Source organism: Myotis nattereri, assembly GCF_964212035.1.
Source record: "Myotis nattereri genome assembly, chromosome: 15".
NCBI lineage: Eukaryota > Metazoa > Chordata > Mammalia > Chiroptera > Vespertilionidae > Myotis > Myotis nattereri.
Genome location: NC_138090.1, coordinates 31,087,300 through 31,105,790, shown reverse-complemented (window position 1 = coordinate 31,105,790; position 18,491 = coordinate 31,087,300). Strand labels below are relative to the sequence as shown.

Genomic DNA, 18,491 nt, shown 5'->3' with positions numbered 1-18,491 from the left:
AACATTTAAACATGAGAGGTCAATTTAAGATGGCCCTGAACAGAAGTCGTTAACAGCTACCGGAGGAGGAAGATGGGCTGTATTTACTTCAGAAAGAATTAATTTTATTTTATTTGCTACATTAGCCAAAGTATAAAAAAGTCTCAGAATACCTTACTCCCTGCAATTCCCTTCTCATCTTTGTGTCCTAGGCTTTTACTTTTTATTTCTATAAGTGACAACATTTGAAATATCTGAAAGTTAAAAAAAAGAAAGAAAAGCTTCAAGGACTCTGAGGCTGTAACGCAACAACCAACACTTAGGTACTAGGTGGAGCAATGGGTTTCAAAATGTGGCTGAGAACAGATAAACCAGCAACAAATGTGTGCATTTGGTTGGCCTCATGTTGGATTAGATGGGTGGATATAACACAGTTAGAGTTGTCCCATTTCAGGAGACACTCTGGTGCCAGTGCAAACAGGTGAACCAAGGAGCTCTGGACTCACTGGGGCAGAAGACAGGAGGCAGCCGAGGGCCGAACTCTTCTCTTTCGTCTATCTGCGTCTTCTGTATCACAAAGGAAGGCGCGGGCTCCTGGGGGGCCGGCTCACTAGCTGAAAAACACCAGGGTATTAGCTTTATATATCTGTCAAATATTAATGTATTTGAGTCTTTAACTAATGTCTGTTGCCACCAGATAACATGTGCCTTCCTTCACCACTTGGCTTAACTAACTCACACCAGGTGCTGAGGACACAGGTGTGGTGAACCATGGACCTGACCTCCAACCTCATGGGCTTTAGAGCTGGGAAGTCAGTCACACAAGGGCACAGGCAACCAAATGCATCAGTGTCTGTAACACAGGGATATGTATGGCATCCCAACCACCTACTACAAACTGAAGGGTTGAAACATATCCTCGAAGAAGGGTCATCAGAGAAAAATTAAATTTATAATCAGGGATGTAAGACTATGCCCCAGCTCAGAAAGTTTAATTTCACTCAAAATGAATTATCAAAGAGGAGAAAAACTGAATATAAACAAATTATCATGTTCACATAAATAATATCATTTTTTAAAACAGATGACTATGTTTTCAAATAGGAGAGATAAAAATAGAAAAAGTCTAGAAACATAAGCATCAAAAGTGTTCAGGATGGTTACCTCTGGGACCTTAAGCTTTCTATATATTTATATTTTTAAAATTCAAATATATATGACTTTGTAATAAAAATGTAAGTTGAATTTGTTTTATAGAAATAAAATAGAGGCTGACATTTGCAATCACCTAAGAACAAACAATATTTTATACTACTATGTAACTTTTTGGTTAAAGGCCCTCAAAAATTATACCCACGTCCACCACAGACTGTCAGGGCAGGCAGAGCACTCTAATTTTGTCCACACACCCACCCCCAAACAGCTGAAAAGTCTTCTACCCTTGCAAGTGCAAGACGGCCTCCTCTCCTGTGCCAGCAGTCCTGGCTGGGTTAAACAGAACAAGCAGGGTAAGCTACTGACCAGGTGTTAGAGTAACGAGGACAGACCCCATCTGCCAGGGCTGGTTGATCCAGAGCACACAATGTGCCCTTCAGAGAGGACAGCTGGAAGAGCCCTTGTAGTCATGACTAAATGTCATCCAGCAATCCTAGCACCTCCTTGTCAACAAGGTTTTAAAAACAAGCTCAGTTGGTTAGAGCATTGTCACCACACACCAAGGTTGCAGGTTCAATCTCTGGTCAGGACAGGGCACATACAAGAATCAACCAATGAATACATAAATAAGTGGGACGATAAATAGATGTTTCTCTGTGCCCAGCCCTTTCTTTCTCTCTAAAATACATACATACATAAATACAGCTATTTTTAGATAAAATATTTACTATTCTTAAATCTTCTCAACTAGGATAAGTAGGAAAATCAACATTATCAAACATAGCTATCCTAAACATATACCAGAGGTTTATACCAAATAAAACAGAACTCTGGTCTACCCCAGTTAAAAATGTAAAAGATTAAAACACCACTGATTGCTATTATCCTGGTTTAAAATTACACACTAAGCAAAGCAGCAGCTTCTCTAGAGACATCGCTATTTTCTCCTTTAGATCCCAAAGTCTGAAATACTGACGTACTGGGTGCCACAGGCGACAGTTCCTCCTGGGAACTTTTGCAGTCAGCCTCCCCGGGACCCTCCTGATCATCCTCGCTGTCGCCCTGTTCATCCTCAGAGGATGAGGACTTTTCTTCAGAGGAGCTGGCAAAGATGGCCTTGAATAAGTCCATGGATGGACGGCTCTCTCCCCCTTCAGTCTGTGAATCCACATCTTTGTTTACCAGCTGTATTAACAGGGAAATAAGAGTCAGGAATGAAGAAGAGTGAAAGGAGCCAAATGTTCTAGAAAACACACACACACACACACACACACACACACACACACACCGGTGTTTATGTTCGTGTACATGGGTCTCCACACTCACATACTGCATAACTAAACAATTATCACACACATTATTTATTTTTGTGGTGTTTCTGACTCAACAACTGCAGGATGTGCTGAACGGTAGAAGCAGCTGAAATTTCTCATAGAGATAAGTCGTTAATCAGAAATGCAGAGAAAAGTGCAGTAGGAAATAGCACAGTGCCTCTGTCCTATTTTCAAGAGTCTGTCTGAGCCTTCAGAGGTCCAATATTAAAGGTGCTGAAGACACCTTTCATAAGAAAATGCTGGAGAGAAAACTAGGCCCTCCACACAATGGGGAGGAAACCAGGAACACGTTGATAAAATGGCCACAAAACTTCTCTTTGCAACTACACATCACTCTTCCTAAAAGAAGCCTAGAAATGGACATTCATACCAACCAAATAAAGAGCCAGTAACTTTGTATGCACTCAATTCAATCAGCAAATAGCAAAGGTGAGAAGAAGACATAGCTCCCACCCTCCAAGAGCGTATCACCGGCCAGACCTGGGCAAACTAATGTGCTAAGCGATACAAGAACCCCAGGTCCAGATCACAATCCACTTCTGTCCTTCCATTTTTCCACTGGAGAACCAGGCTCAGAGATGAGAGGCCCAGCGACTGGATCTGGACTCTACTACCCAGCTCTCCTCTCTCAACCAGTGGGCACTCCTCCATACCACATCACCTCCAATTTCTACAGCAAAGTTACAAATACCCACAGGAGGAAAATGGTACAAGACAGTGGAATTTGTGGTTTTAAAATAAACTCTTTTCACAGAAATAAAAATCAAAGAAAACAAGTATACCATTCCCCACTAAAAATAGCCAGGCACCTTGGAGACTGATTCTACAGCTGGAACTGAGAAAAATAAAAAGAGGAGTCCAGAAAATCTTACTGAGCTTCATGCTTGGAAAGGAGGAGGGATATATTACAAGGACACAAAACCTACCACAGGAAGGCTGGCTGAGGGGAAATTCTACAACTAGAAGGAAAGAGAAAAGCACACCGAGACTCAGAGGAGGCACAGTGTGGAAAATACAAAGGTGCGGAGGTGCGTGCGGAGCAGGCTGGCGGCTGAGGGCGCGGTTGTCTGTTTCAATCCGGAGGGAGTCTCAGGCTCTGAGCTCCAGTTCCGGGCGAGCCTCTGGGGACCCAGACTCAAACGGGAGAAGCGGGACTGTCTGGCATCGGTCGGAACTCGAGGGCAGCTTTCTCTCCGAGGTTTGCAGCGGTTGCTGGGACCGAGAGGCAGAGCCTCTGGAGACGGGACTGAGAGCAGCCATAACTGCTCGCTCTGCCAGCCCTGTTGATCCCCTGGGACCCACCCTGCCCAAGCCTTGCACAGAGGCATTTGCAGGATAGCCTTAGGCAAAGGCTAGATTAGCACCTCCCTAGAGGACAGAAGTTCTCCCACTGCAGACACAGCTGATTCTCACAGCCAGTTGGCCTGGAGGTCAAATCCCCCCCAGTGTTACCTACAACAATCAAGGCTTAACTACAACAAGAATGCGCACAAAGACCACTAGGGGGTGCACCAAGAAAGCATAAAAAATGCGGAGACAAAGAAACAGGACACAACTGACAGAAATGGAGGATATAGAGTTCAAAACCACACTTTTAAGGTCTCTCAAGAACTGTCTAGAAGCCGCCAATAAACTTAGTAAGGCCTTCGAAAAGACTGGTGAGAACGCCAATAAATATAGTGAGATCCTCAAGAAATCTAATGAGACCCTTGATGTTGTGATAAAGAACCAACTAGAAATTAAGCATACACTGACTGAAATAAAGATTATACAGACTCCCAACAGCAGACCAGAGGAGTGCAAGAATCAAGTCAAAGATTTGAAATGAGAAGAAGCAGAAAACACCCAACCGGAAAAGCAAAATGAAACAAGAATCCGAAAATACGAAGATAGTGTAAGGAGCCTCTGGGACAACTTCAAGTGTACCAACATCAGAATTATAGGGGTGCCAGAAGATGAGAGAGAGCAAGATATTGAAAACCTATTTGAAGAAATAATGACAGAAAACTTCCCCTACCTAGTGAAAGAAATAGACTTACAAGTCCAGGAAGCGCAGAGAACCCCAAACAAAAGGAATCCAAAGAGGACCACACCAAGACACATCAGAATTAAAATGCCAAGAGCAAAAGACAAAGAGAGAATCTTAAAGCAGCAAGAGAATAACAGTCAGTTACCTACAAGGGAATACCCATACGACTGTCAGCTGATTTCTCAACAGAAACTTTGCAGGCCAGGAGGGAGTGGCAAGAAATATTCAAAGTGATGAATACCAAGAACCTACAACCAAGATTACTTTATCCAGCAAAGAAGCTCAGCAAACCCCAAACACACTAATCTCAAAGAAATCATGCCCAGACACATCACAATCAAAAAGCAAGAGGAAAAATCACATCGTATCACATCATATAAAGAGATAAATAATTATATGAATGACTGTAGATTTCTCGTCAGAAATTAGGAATGTCAAAAGGAAGTGGTACAACATTTTTAAGAACTAAAAGAAAAGAATTGCTGACCCAGAATTCTTTTCCCAGCATACGCATCCTTTAGAAATGAAGATAAAACACAGGAAATTCTCTGATTAAGGAAAATTAAGAGAATTAGTTGCTGGAAGTGCTGTAAAAGAAATGCTAAAGGAAGTTCCTCAGACAGAAGAAAGTGAAAGAGGGAACTTGGAACTTCAGGAATGAAGAAAGAACAACAGAAATGATATATACCTCAGTAAATACAATAAACTATTCTCTTCTCATCAGTTCTTTAAAATATGTATAACATTGAAGTAAAAATCAAAACATTGTCTGATAAAGTTTTCAGTATATATACATAAGATAATATAAAATGGAGAGAAAAGAGACCTATCCGTGGTAAGATTTCTACATTACACTTGAAGGGATAAAAATATCAATTCTAAGTAGACTGTGAAAAGGTAAATTTGTACATTGTAATCCCTAAAATAATCACTAAAAATTAAAGAGAGTAAAAAATAATTAATAGATAAATTGCCTAGCCAGTGTGGCTCAGTAAACTGGGCGTTGTCCCATGGACCAAGAGGTCCCAAGTTGTGGGCTTGATCCCCAGTAGGAGGTGTGCAGAAGACAACCAATGAATGATTTTCTCTTATCATTGATGTTTCTATCTCTCCCTCTCCCTTCCTCTCTGAAATGAATAAAAATATATTTTTAAAAATAATAATTAATAAATCAAAATGGAATACTAACCATTATTTAAGTAATACAAAAGAAGGCAGGAAAGGGAAAAGAGAGGAACAAAAAAAAAATAAAAACAGACAGAAAGCAAATAATAAAATTGCAAATATAAATCCAAATATGTCAACAAATTACATGCAAATGATCAAAACACAAATTAAAACATGTATATTACCAAGTGCATTTTTAAAAAAAGACTCAATGACAATTACTTGCTTTTTATAAAAAAAAATCCACTTTAAAAGTAATGAATTAGATAGGTTAAAATGATGGAAAAATATATACTAGTACTATGTAAAAGAGATAAAGAGTGATATTACATAATGATAAAAGAGTCAATTTACCAAAAAGATATAATAATCTAAAATGAGAATGTAATTAACAAGAGAATTTCAAAATACCTGAAGCAAAAACCACTTTGAAATACAGCCTGGCAGTTTCTTATAAAGTTAAATCTGTAAGAATATTATTACCCAGTACTCCACTACTAGGTGAGAAATAAATACTTATGTCCACATAAAATCTGCACATGAATGTTCACAGCAGCTTTATTTATGATAGCGAAAAGCTGGAAACAACCATATGTCCTTAAAGAGTGAACAACAAGCCGAAACCGGTTTGGCTCAGTGGATAGAGCGTCGGCCTGCGGACTGAGAGGTCCCAGGTTCGATTCCGGTCAAGGGCATGTACCTGGGTTGCGGGCACATCCCCAGTAGGAGATGTGCAGGAGGCAGCTGATCGATGTTTCTCTCTCATCGATGTTTCTAACTCTCTATCTCTATCCCTTTCTCTCTGTAAAAAATCAATAAAATATATTTAAAAAAAAAAAAAAAAAAAAGAGTGAACAACAAACTATGGTACACCCATACAACAAAATAGTATCCTATATAATAAAAGCCTAATATGCAAATTGTCCCCTCGACCAGGAGTTCGACTGCTCACTATGACATGTGCTGGCCACCAGGGGGCGGCGCAGAACATGGCGGGCATCAGCGATGTGCTGCAACCTCTCACCGACTACCTGGGGGCGGGGGTGACGGGGGACAGAGGTGCAGTGAGAATGCGGGGTGTCTCCTGAGCTCACTCTCACTCCCCCTACTACCTTTTCTGGGATACCAGGGCTCATGCGCCAGGGAAGCCCCCCGCGCTGAGGTGCCAGGTGCACACAAGGAGCCCACCCCGCACCCACATGGCGTCTTCCAGGTGAGCCCGGCCGCAGCAGCTGGGACCGCAGGGTCTGGTCGGGTTCCTCGTGGGTTCACACAGGAGCCAGTCTACGAGGTCAGCTGGGACAGAGTGCGCTGCCCACCCGGCTTCCATGCCCACACTGCACCCAGGCCCATGGCGTCCGGCCACACTCACCACATCTCTGTGTGGGGACTCGGGCACCATGACTCAGGTGGAGGGGGGCACGTGGCGCTTCGATCGCTGGCGAGGCCTAGGGACCACACCCATACAGGAATTCATGCACCAGGCCTCTAGTTCAGCAATAAAAAGGAATGAACTATTGCTACATGCAAAAATACTATAAATCTCAAAGGTATGATGCTGAATGAAAGAAGCCAATCTCAAAAGGCTGTATACTGTCTGATTCCATTTACTAGTATATAACATTCTAGAGCAAAACTATAGAGACAAGAAGAGAGCAGTGGCTGACTGGGTTCTGGGATGCAGAGAGGGGAAACTATAAAGGAACAGCATGCGGAGGCTTCTTGTGATGATGGTACCATGTGTATCCTGACTGTGGTAGTGACTACATGAATCTGTGCAAAAACTCACTGACCTGTACATTTAAAAAGTCAGGTTGCTGTTGCTGTTAATCCTCAGCCAAGGATATTTTTTCTATTGATTTTTTAGAGAGAATGGAAGGGAGGAGGAGAAACATCGATGTGAGAGAGACACATCATTGGCTGCCTCCCGCACGCGTCCCTGGGCCAGGGATCGAGCCTGAAACTAAGGTATGTGCTCCTGACCAGAATCGAACCCAGGATCCTTCAGTCCACAGGCTAAGCCATCCAGTGAGCCAAACCAGCCAGGGCTTAAAAAGTCTGTTTTAATGTAGGTTAATTAAAAACTAGAGTAAACCCTGCCCAGGTGGCTCAGTTGGTTGGAGCACTGCCCTCTACACCAGAAGGTTGTAGGTTTGATCCCCAGTTGGGGTGCAACGGGAGGCAGCCAATCGATGTCTCTCTCTCTCTCTCTCTCTCTCTCTCTCTCTCTCTCTCTCTCTCTCTCTGTTTCTCCCTCCCTTCCTCTGTCTCTAAAATCAATAGGGTGAGGATTAAAAACTAGAGTAAACCCTGCCCAGGTTTAATAATAATAAGTTACAAAAATATTTTAAAATGTAATGACAATATTATAAATAAAAGCAACTTTTTATTAAGTTCAACTGTTAACTATTAAAGCAGTAATTTAAAAAAAAACCAACAATGGATATTCTCTCTATATTCTCCACAAAAGAGAATACTTGTTACTTGGAAAATTATATTTTCTAATACAAATACATTGAATTTTGTTTTAATAGTTAATGCTATGTGAAAGCCATTCTAGGCAGTTTATAACCTCTCCTCAAATGATTTAAGCCGTGACTCGAATTGTTCGACAGTAGCGCAGGTGTTGGCAAACTACAGCCCAGGGGCCAAATCCAACCTACTGTCTGTTTTTGTAAATAAGTTTTATTGGAACACTAGAAGCCTAGTGCACAAAATTCGTGCACGGGGGAGAAAGTGTCCCTCAGCCTGGCCTGCACTCTCTCACAATCTGGGACCCCTTGGGTAGGGTCCCTTTGCCTGGCTGGCGATCAGGGCCTATCCGGGCTTTCCTTCCCCTGGCTTCCAGCAGCTGGCCCTGCCCCTGCCGCTGCCACTCCCCCCCTCCCCCCCACACCTGCAGGCGACAGGTGTGGGGTGCAACTGCTTGGCTGGCCTGGGCCTCCCTCTGCGGGGCGATCGCTGGCCGGCCCCGCACACCCACCACAGCATCGTTGGCCGGTGGCCTGGGCCTCCCTCTTTGGGGCAACTGCAAGGCCCCCCTATCGATCGATCGCCCCACCCCCGATCGATCGCCCCACCAGCTGGTGGCCTGGGCCTCCCTCGCAGGGCAATTGTGGAGCAATGGCAGGGCCCCCTGACCAATTACATTGCCCCTGCCTTGGCTGGCCTGGAACCAGTGCAGGTCATAGCGTGGTCATCGAGAAGGTCGTCTGGAAGGTCGTTCTGCTGTTTGGTTGTTCGGTAGATTTGCATATTACACTTTTATTATTATAGAAGATACAAGTACCCAACTGTTTTCACATTGCCTGTGGTTCCTTTCACACTCAACAGCAGGGTTGAATAGTTGCAATAGAGACTATGGCCCACAAAGCTTTCAATATTTAACACATTAAGCACCCAGCCTGTTTTGTCTTCCGGACAGAAAGTATAGTGTAGGTCACCAGTGACTAAAATGGGGCTTAACGTGTTAATAACTAGCCCTTCACAGAGTGTGTTACCCCTGCTCACTATAGAGAAAGGTAAAGGCCACGGCTAGCCTGGCAAAGAGAACCAGAAGCCCAAATACCTTATTTGAGAGTGATTCCTTCACATGCACTTCCTCTTTGTTTACTAATGGACTGGACTCTTGTTCAAGTGGACCAACTTTTGATCTAGCCAAACTTAAGAATTCACTAATGGAATCTTCTTTCTTTTCTTGTTTAGATGTATCCCATCTGGATGGTTTTCTTGGTTCTGAAAAGTAGGACATAGACATAACATCAGAATTAGCAAGCAGAAGACGAGTTTTTCATTACAGCTCATTCAAGAACATCAGTGACCCTACTACAGGCCGGGCACTGTGCAAAGTGTTGGGCATGTGGCAGATGCTGAGGCAGAGTACCACCCCAAACAGGACACATCTGGACCATTACAAGATGAGCTAAGGTATCCATATGAGCAGTTATGTTTATGGGAGGAGAGTTTGCACTCTGTGTATCCTTAGGATTAGATGACCCTTTATTTCTGTCTTCCCAACAGACCAAGGTCAGCAACTGGGCCTGAGGAAGCCCTACTCACTGTCGGGACCTCGGTGCTGCGGTACTTTCTCACTTGAGGCTTGAGTTGTAGGCAAGGAAGCTGTCTCTGGGAGTGTCAGAAAGTTGAAGACTGAGTATTTGTCACGTTTCACTCTTGGTAAGCCAACTAAAGTTGAACTGGGGGTTTTGAAAAGAAAAAATATGAATATAATTTTAATAACAACTGTGACAATAAAATCTAATTCCTATAAAGCTTACCATCTCATGTGTTTCACCTGTAGCTCTTCTACTTGGTTATAAAGGTCCCCTAAGATGTTTTCACTTGGCAAAGCAATTTAAGAATTTATAATGGGTGACTTTAGTAACCATTAGTTTTTTCCTGATTATAGTAAGAGCTAGAATTTAACTTTGAAGATGGATTTCCATTAAGGAAAAGTTCCACTGCTAAAAATATAGCACAGGTTTGAGCTGTGCAGGTCACTTATATGCAGATTATTTTCAATAGATACCATAAATGTATTTTCCTTATGATTCCTTAACACTTTATTTTCTCTAACTTACTCTATTATAAGAATACTGAATGGGGGGGGATGAGGACACATTTGTAATACCTTAACTAATAATAAAAAAAAAAAAAAAAAAAGAATACTGGAGGCCCGGTGCACAAATTCATGCATGGAGGGGGAGGTCCCTCCTGGACTATTGGGGCCATCTTGCCCAGTCCCAATCGGGGCCAATCAAGGCCGGCCAGGGACGGCGGAGGTTGGCCAGTTGCAGGAGGTTGGCTGTGGGAGCACACTGACCACCAGGGGACAGCTCCTGCATTAAGCGTCTGCCCTCTGGTGGTCAGTGCGCGTAATAGCTACTGGCTGGTCGTCCAGTCATAATGGTCACTTAGGCTTCTATATATATATATATATATAGATAATATGTAACATATACCATACAAAATAGTATGTCGACTGCTTATGTTACCTGTAAGGCTTCTGGTCAACAGTACTGTTAGTAATTAAGGTTTTGGGGAGTCAAAAGTTATACGTGAGCCCAGCTGGTGTTACTCAGTGGTTGAACATCACCCCATGAACCAAGAGGTCATGGTTCGATTCCCAGTTAGGGAACATGCTCAGGTTGCAAGCTTGATCCACAGTAGGGGGCATGTAGGAGGCAACCAATTGATGTTTCTTTCTTATTGATGTTTCTCCCTTCCTCGAAAATGAAAATAAAATAAAAAAACCTTTGGAATGAGAATTCATTGGATCTTTAAAAAAAAAAAGTTATAGCCCTAGCCGGTTTTGCTCAGTGGATAGAGCGTTGGCCTGTGGACCAAATGTCCTGGATTCAATTCTGATCAAGGGCACATACCTCAGTTGCAGGCTCCTCCCAGCCTAGGCCGTGGTCGGGGCTCGTGCAGGAGGCAACCAATTGATGTGTTTCTCTCACATCAATGTTTCTCTCTGTCTTTCCCTCTCTCTTCCACTCTCTCTAAAAGATCAATGTAAAAATATCCTCAGTTGAGGATTTATAAATAAATAAATATAAATAAATAAATAAAGTATACTTTTTTAAAAAAAAGTTATACATGGACTTTTGACTGGGGGGGGGAAGAGGAAGGGGGGCGGACAGTGTGCAGTGTCAGAGCCCCTAACCACTGCATTGTTCAAGGGTCAACTGCATACCTAAATCTTCTGACAAAGTCTCTGATTCAACTGTATATGCTTTCTTGGGGTGTTTATAATCAAATAAGAAGTACTAAACTTTTATAAAGAATTATAAAACGTAAGTAACATTTTAAATGTAAACTGTATATGAATTACTAAAGGCCCGGTACATGAAATTCATGCACTCGGCAGGGAGGGTTGTCCCTCAGCCCAACCTGCACCCTCTCACAGTCCAGGAGCCCTCGGGGGATGTTCGACTGGAAGGTTAGGACATTCTTTGTGCTGCCGCAGAGGCAAGAGAGGCTCCCGACACCACCGCTGCGCTTGTCAGCCGTGAGCTTGGCTTCTGGTTGAGCAGTGCTCTCCCTGTGGGAGTGCACTGACCACCAGGGGGCAGCTGCTGCATTGAGCGCCTTCCCCCTGGTGGTCAGTGCATGTCATAGCAACCAGTTGTTCTGCCGTTGGGTCAATTTGCATATTAGCCTTTTATTATATAGGATAGGATTGAAAAAGTGGCAAATTAGATAAGCATTACGTTTTATAACTTGACATATCTGAGTTTTATATCTTAAATATGGAATAAGTTTGCTATCTGGATGTTTGTTTTTTCAATAACAAAGTAATAGAAATTAAATCTGCACAATTTGCAACTCAAGTATATACAAGTAAGTTCATCTAGAAAAAGGGAATTTATATGAGCATGTAAGAAGAAAAACAGTTTTAATATAGGGAATAAGTGCTGATGGAAGGGGAGGTTTATCCAACTTACTCTGGATAAGGGTCAGGGACATTAAACCTCTTACATAGAAGCTTGTCAGGATGCCATTCAAATGTGTCTCGGGTGAGCTTCCCAAACATCTTCATCTTCACAGCCGACTGCTTGTCATTGACATCATTCTGGGAAAAGACATTCATTCTTTGTCATCAGGTGGTCACACAATTGACCTCACTGCCCTCCCATTTACAAGTTTTCAAGCAATTTTTCACAATTACACAACCAGTCATGCTACATTTTTGCTAAAGTACACCGGAAGCTAAAAACATAAACGTAATTTATAATTTTACAATGCCATGTATATTTTGATCTTTTCAACTGAGGGAGTTTAAATATTTAGCTATGCAGTGTATTGTGTGTGTGTTTTTAAAATCTTTATTGTTGAAAGTATTACATATGTCCCTCTTTTTTCCCCATTAACCCCCTCCAGCCTACCCCCACTCCTGCCCCAGGCCCTCCATCCCACTATCCGTGTCCCTGGGTGATGCATATATGCATACAGGTCTTCAGTTGGTAATCTCACACTCACCCATCCTCCCCCACTTTCCCTCCAAGATACTGTTCCATGCTTCCACTCTGTTCATCAGTTTATTTTGTTAATTAGATTCTACATATGAGTGAGTGTCTTTCTCTGACTGACTTATTTCACTTAGCAGCTATGCAATGTTTTAATTTTAAAATGCACCAGGTAGGCCCTGGCCAGGTAGCCCAGTTGGTTAGCGCATAATCCCAATACGCCAAGGCTGCAGGTTCAATCCTGGTCAGGGCACTTGCAAGAATCAACCAATGAGTCCTAGCAGGTTTGGCTCAGTGGATAGGGCATCAGCCTGTGGACTGAAGGGTCCCAGGTTTGATTCTGGTCAAGAGCACATGCCCAGGTTGCAGGCTTGTTCCCCAGTGGGGGCCATGCAGGAGGCAGCCGATCAGTGATTCTCTCTCATCATTGATGTTTCTATCTCTCCCTCTCCCTTCTTCTCTGAAATCAATAAATATTTTTTTAAAAAAATAAAAGAATCAACCAATGAATGCATAAACAAGTGAAACAACTGATGTTTCTCTCTCTCCCCTCCCCTTTCCTTCCTCTCTCTCAAATCAATAAATAAAAATTTTTTTTAATGTACCAGGCGTCAGAAGGGGGCAGGAGTGGGGAGGAGAGGGTCAATGAGGGAAGGAAGGGTAGTGTCTGTAATACTTTTAACAATAAAGATAATTTTTTTTTTAAATGCACCAGGTGCCCTGGCTGGAGTGGCTCAGTTGTTTGAGTGTCGCCCTGTGCACCAAAAGGTCACTGGTTCGATCCTTGGTCAGGATGTATATGAGAGGCAACCAATTAATGTTTCTCTCTCACATACACTCTCTCTCTGTCTCTCTCTCTCTCTCTCTCCCCTCTCTCTCTTTCTCTCCCAAAAAAATCAATAAAAACCTTTTTTTTTTTAAATGCACCAGGTAGGGACATAATGGTAACAGACCTCTTGGTCTCGAGGAACTTCTACTTGATCTGAATCGTCGTCCTCCTTGGCATGAGTGAACCTGGAGGACAAGGTCGAATGGGAAGATGCATACAGCAGGGCTGCCCGAGCAAATTCCTCCCGTTCTCGGCCTCGCTCCCACTCTGTCATACTGGGATCCAGACAATGTTCCAGGGCATCTACGGTACAGAGAACAAGAAACTGCTTCACTCCTAGGGAAAAAAAGGGGCTTAAAGGGGAACACCTGGTAGCACCACTGGGTCCTCACAGATTTCACCAGAAACAAGTCCTCATGCTGGTTTTTAAGAGCATGGTGGCTCCCTAACTTGACAGGTCACATTGCTCACTCTCTCAAAATGATGCTTCCTTTGAATTCTACTGCGTACATCAGAGAAAAACATTTGGGAACTAACGCTTGGTTCATCTTCGAAACAAGGAACCTGTTACCATTCCCAGACAATAAGTTCGTCCCAATTACATTCCTAAGTTTTGGCAAAAAAACATTCCTTTCTCTAACTTTATTATTCTAACTTTTTTTTTTTTTTATCAAATAAACATTAGGGGTCTGGATTCTTCGTAGGGAGTTCAAGCACGGTACACAAAGATCTGTTTGGAAAATCAAGCCCTTTAAATTTGCTACCTCTCACAAGGACTGCTGCGTATAATAGTCAGCCCTCTCCTGTCTTGCCATATTTATTTACTTCATGGATCAGAATGATTTTTTTACCCTGTGTAATGGTTCAACAGCCAACTCTCCTCTATAAGTCAAATTTTAAACTATGATTTTGAGTTGGGTGGTAGGACCTTAAAGTAGCATGGGAGATGACCTTGTTCTCTTGTGTGAAATACAACACTTTCAGAGATCAAGCATTTGCAAACAGTAAGTGGTCTGTAATTTAGCATTAGCCACCACCACGGCATGTTCTCTAATTAAACAGCTAGCTTCGGGGCCTGAGATCAACGGAAACACAAGCCAACTGTTCTTCCTTTCTAAGGTCAAAAGCCAGGGCCTGACATCTCGGCACTGTTTACCGCAGAACGAAGCACATGGGCAGAGCAGGGTGCTTCAACTTTAAATCTGGGACTCGGGCCAGAACACCAAGAACACTGCCGCTGGCTGAGACATGGGAGACCAGGCCTAGCACCCACCTTTCTGACCCCGTTTCATATTTGCTAAAAACTTTTCATATCGTTTTTGCTTTTCTGGATCTTTGGCAAAAGGTTTGAAGTTGCTGGCTTTTGTGGTGGCTGTCCCACCACTCAATGCTGTGTGCCAAGAGCCGTGTCCGACATCCTGAGACGGGGGCTGGGTTCTGCTGCTTGCAGCATTCTGGGCCAGACTCAGGGCCCTGAGTTGAGCTGCTTTCAGGTCAGTTGCCTGCTTCATTTCTTTGAATCTCTCTTTATCTTTTTGGGACAGAAATTCTAACACTGAAGTAGCTGAACCTAAATAAAAACAATAATAGAAAGAGATGAAAAGTATCATAAGTCAAATTTACTTACATTTTTCTGTACATACACTTTCAATATCACCAATTCATGTAATTAGTGTATTTTACATTTAGTGTCTCATCTGTATTCATATTACCCCTGTAATTTAGACAGGAATAAAATATGAGCCCATTTTACAGTTGGTAAAAATGAGGTTACTACTTAGATGTTTATCAGGCCAGCAAATGGTCCCTGAATGAGGAAGCTGACATCTCAAACTCCAGACTTCCAGTCCCTAGTGGCCTCCATTTCTACAGTCCTGCCCAGCACAAGAACCATTTCAGAGTAGAGTTACCCATCACACACCCACTCATGTCACAAACACTCACGGAGCACTCACTCCATGCCAGACACTGACCTGGAGCTGGAGGACAATGCAGACAAGGTCTTGCTCTCACGAATGAGGGGGAAGGACAATAAAGAAGCCAAAAATCAACACCAGAGGATTGCTATGAGAGGAGTACTGTGGGGGAAAATAGGGTGATGTGATTGAGGGTGACTTAAGTGAGAGTGCTGGCTGTGGGGGTGGAGGGAGAGATAATAATAGCTTATATGGTGGGCAGGGAAGGCCTGGAAGGTCCCTCTAAAGCAGGGGTCCTCAAACTACGGCCCACGGGCCACATGCAGCCCGTCGAAAACGTTTGTTTTTTTACTTCAAAATAAGATATGTGCAGTGTGCATAGGAATTTGTTCATAGTTTGTTTTTTCTTTTTATTCATAGTTTTTTTTTAAACTATAGTCCGGCCCTCCAACGGTCTGAGGGACAGTGAACAGGCCCCCTGTTTAAAAAGTTTGAGGACCCCTGCTCTAAAGAGAGAATATTTGAGGTAACCTCTAAATCAGTGGTTCTCAACCTTCCTAATGCCGCAACCCTTTAATACAGTTCCTCATGTTGTGGTGACCCCCAATTTCATTGTTACAAATTGAACATAATTAAAGCATAGTGATTAATCACAAAAACAATATGTAATTATATATGTGTTTTCCAATGGTCTTAGGCGACCCCTGTGAAAGGGTCCTTCAAACCCCAAAGGGGTTGCGACCCACAGGTTGAGAAACGCTGCTCTAAATAAAAAGAAGAAGCCAAAATATAAGGGAAGGCCCAGCTGGTATTGCTCAGTGGTTGAACGTCATCCTATGAACCAGAAGTTCAGGGTTCGATTCCCAGTCAGGACACATGCCCAGGTTGCAGATTTGATCCAAATGTGGGCCATGCAAGAGGCAGCTGATCAATGATTCTCTCACATCACTGATGTTTCTATCTCTCACATCACTGATGTTTCTATCTCTCTCTCCCTCACCTTTCCGCTCTGAAATCAATAAAAATATATTTTTAAAAAGGAAGAAGTACTGGTGGCCCTGGCCAGGTAGCTCAGTTGGTTAGAGAGTCATCTCAATATGCCAAGGTTGCGGTTCAATCACTGGTCAGGGCACATACAAGAATCAACCAATGAATGCATAAACGAGGAACAACAAGTCAGTGTTTCTCTATCTCTTCCTCTCTCTCTAATCGATAAATAGAAATAAACAACTACAAAAAAAGAAGTACTAGATCATTTTAAGGGGAACAGTGATATAAGTTGGTTCACCTAGCTACTGTTAAGGGGGATGACTGCAGAGGACAAATAAGACCAATCAGGAAGCCACTGCAATAGTCCAGCTAAGAGTAGATGGGCATTCAGACCACAGGGGAAGCAGCAGAAATGCAGAAAAGTACATGGAGTCCCCATGACTATTTGGGGTAGAAATGAGAGGACTTGCTGTGGATAGGGTCAGGGAGGGAAGGAAAGAGAGGAGCTAAGAACTAGAATTCCTACATTCTGATCTGAGCAGTGGGTCACATTTACTGAGAAGGGGAAGACTGGAGAAAAAGCAAGTTTGGGGAAAGAAGTGGGAACCAAGACTTCTGTTTGGGTCTATTATATTTGAGATACCTATTAGGCTCCCAAAGGGCAAGTACAAGTTCATCTTGCTTAGTGGGTCTTTCTGCTCAAACATACAGGGGATGCTCCACATCTGTCCACACTTTCACATGCATCATTCCTTTCAGGCTTTCAGGAAAAGTGCTACAGTACCCTTTTCCCCTGAGGAAAAAATCCTGTTCCCAGGCTGTGCAGAGAAAGTGAAGCTACACATGTCCCTAGTCTTCATCACATTGCTGAACAATTATTAAAATCCGAAAACTGCTGAGCTTAAGATAAGGGTTGTAATTTCAATGATATAACTGAATTGATGGTGGGAAACAACTCTTAAGAAGTAAAGGATGTACACTTACATTTATATACAATAAACAATTTTATTCCCAGTTTGGGAATACAAAATCATGGGAAAACATCTTTCCATTTGATTTTGACCACTCAGATTATTACAAATGTAATGATTTTAACCTTCTCCATGACACATACCTTGAATAGGTGTTTCTCCTAGCAACTCTCCCCGCTTGGAGGCATTCAGTTGGTGTCTACTCTGTGTCCCTGGGTCATGTATTGACTTTCCAGCTGATTCTGATAACACTTGAAGTAAGTGGGAATTCTCTGAGGTTGCAGCTACCACCGGTCTGAAATAATGCACTGGTCGATAGTCTCTTGGCAATTCAGGTGGTGGATAAATCTTTAAAAAAACAACAACAACAACAAAAAAACAACAACGAGATAACCACTTAGCACACCCCTATCTCCGAATGATGAAAAACAAACAAACAAACACACACACACAGAACAAAATTCTGAAAATACAGGCTGCAAGATGATGGTGTTTGATTTTACCAAGAAAACCCGTTACCTCTGAGCGGTATTAACCCCAGCCTTTCCCAGGCTAACATTCAGCAGGTGGGTAGGCAGCACTGGGAGCAGATTGTCCCGGTGCCCAGCCAACATCCATTCTGGATATGGAGGGTCACCAGAACCACACTGTTCTAAAAACCAGACATTTTTAATGTCACCCTGCCCACTCTACACAGAGATGCTAATATGCACGTTTCATATAAGAACAAGAACAATGACAATAACACGATGTACAGGCCCACGTGCAGAACTGGCCCACTGTATATCAGAAATTTTAGAAAAGTATGGTTCAAGGTATAGGAAAAATAACTTTAAATAAGTTAATTTTAAATTCAGAAATATTTTTTTTGGTTGTTTCCATTCCAAATTGGAACTTTAGGCCTTACTGTTTTTTATCTGAGGTATTTTTTAACATATTTTTTTACTGATTTCAGAGAGGAAGTGAGAGGGAAAGAGAGAGATAGAAACATCAATGATGAGAGTGAATCATAGATAGGCTGCCTCCTGCACACCCCCTACTGGGGATCAAGCCTGCAATCTGGGCATGTGCCCTTGACCAGAACCAAACCCAGGACCCTTCAGTCCGCAGGCTGACACTCTATCCACTGAGCCAAACCAGCCAGGGCTATCTG

The 18,491-nt window shown here is 42.7% G+C and overlaps 1 protein-coding gene across 1 annotated transcript in view; it reads right to left on the bottom strand.

Annotated features, from left to right (window-relative positions):
- GPATCH1 (G-patch domain containing 1) overlaps positions 1 to 18,491 on the bottom strand; it is a 50,247-nt gene that overhangs the window by 6,299 nt on the left and 25,457 nt on the right. The window contains exons 10-17 of the mRNA XM_081106676.1: positions 17,482 to 17,686; positions 14,735 to 15,031; positions 13,586 to 13,764; positions 12,111 to 12,238; positions 9,724 to 9,860; positions 9,233 to 9,399; positions 2,115 to 2,319; positions 486 to 593 (exon numbers count right to left, since the gene is read on the bottom strand). Coding sequence (XP_080962802.1) covers positions 486 to 593; positions 2,115 to 2,319; positions 9,233 to 9,399; positions 9,724 to 9,860; positions 12,111 to 12,238; positions 13,586 to 13,764; positions 14,735 to 15,031; positions 17,482 to 17,686 — 1,426 coding nt within the window. The remainder of the gene's footprint in view (positions 1 to 485; positions 594 to 2,114; positions 2,320 to 9,232; positions 9,400 to 9,723; positions 9,861 to 12,110; positions 12,239 to 13,585; positions 13,765 to 14,734; positions 15,032 to 17,481; positions 17,687 to 18,491) is intronic.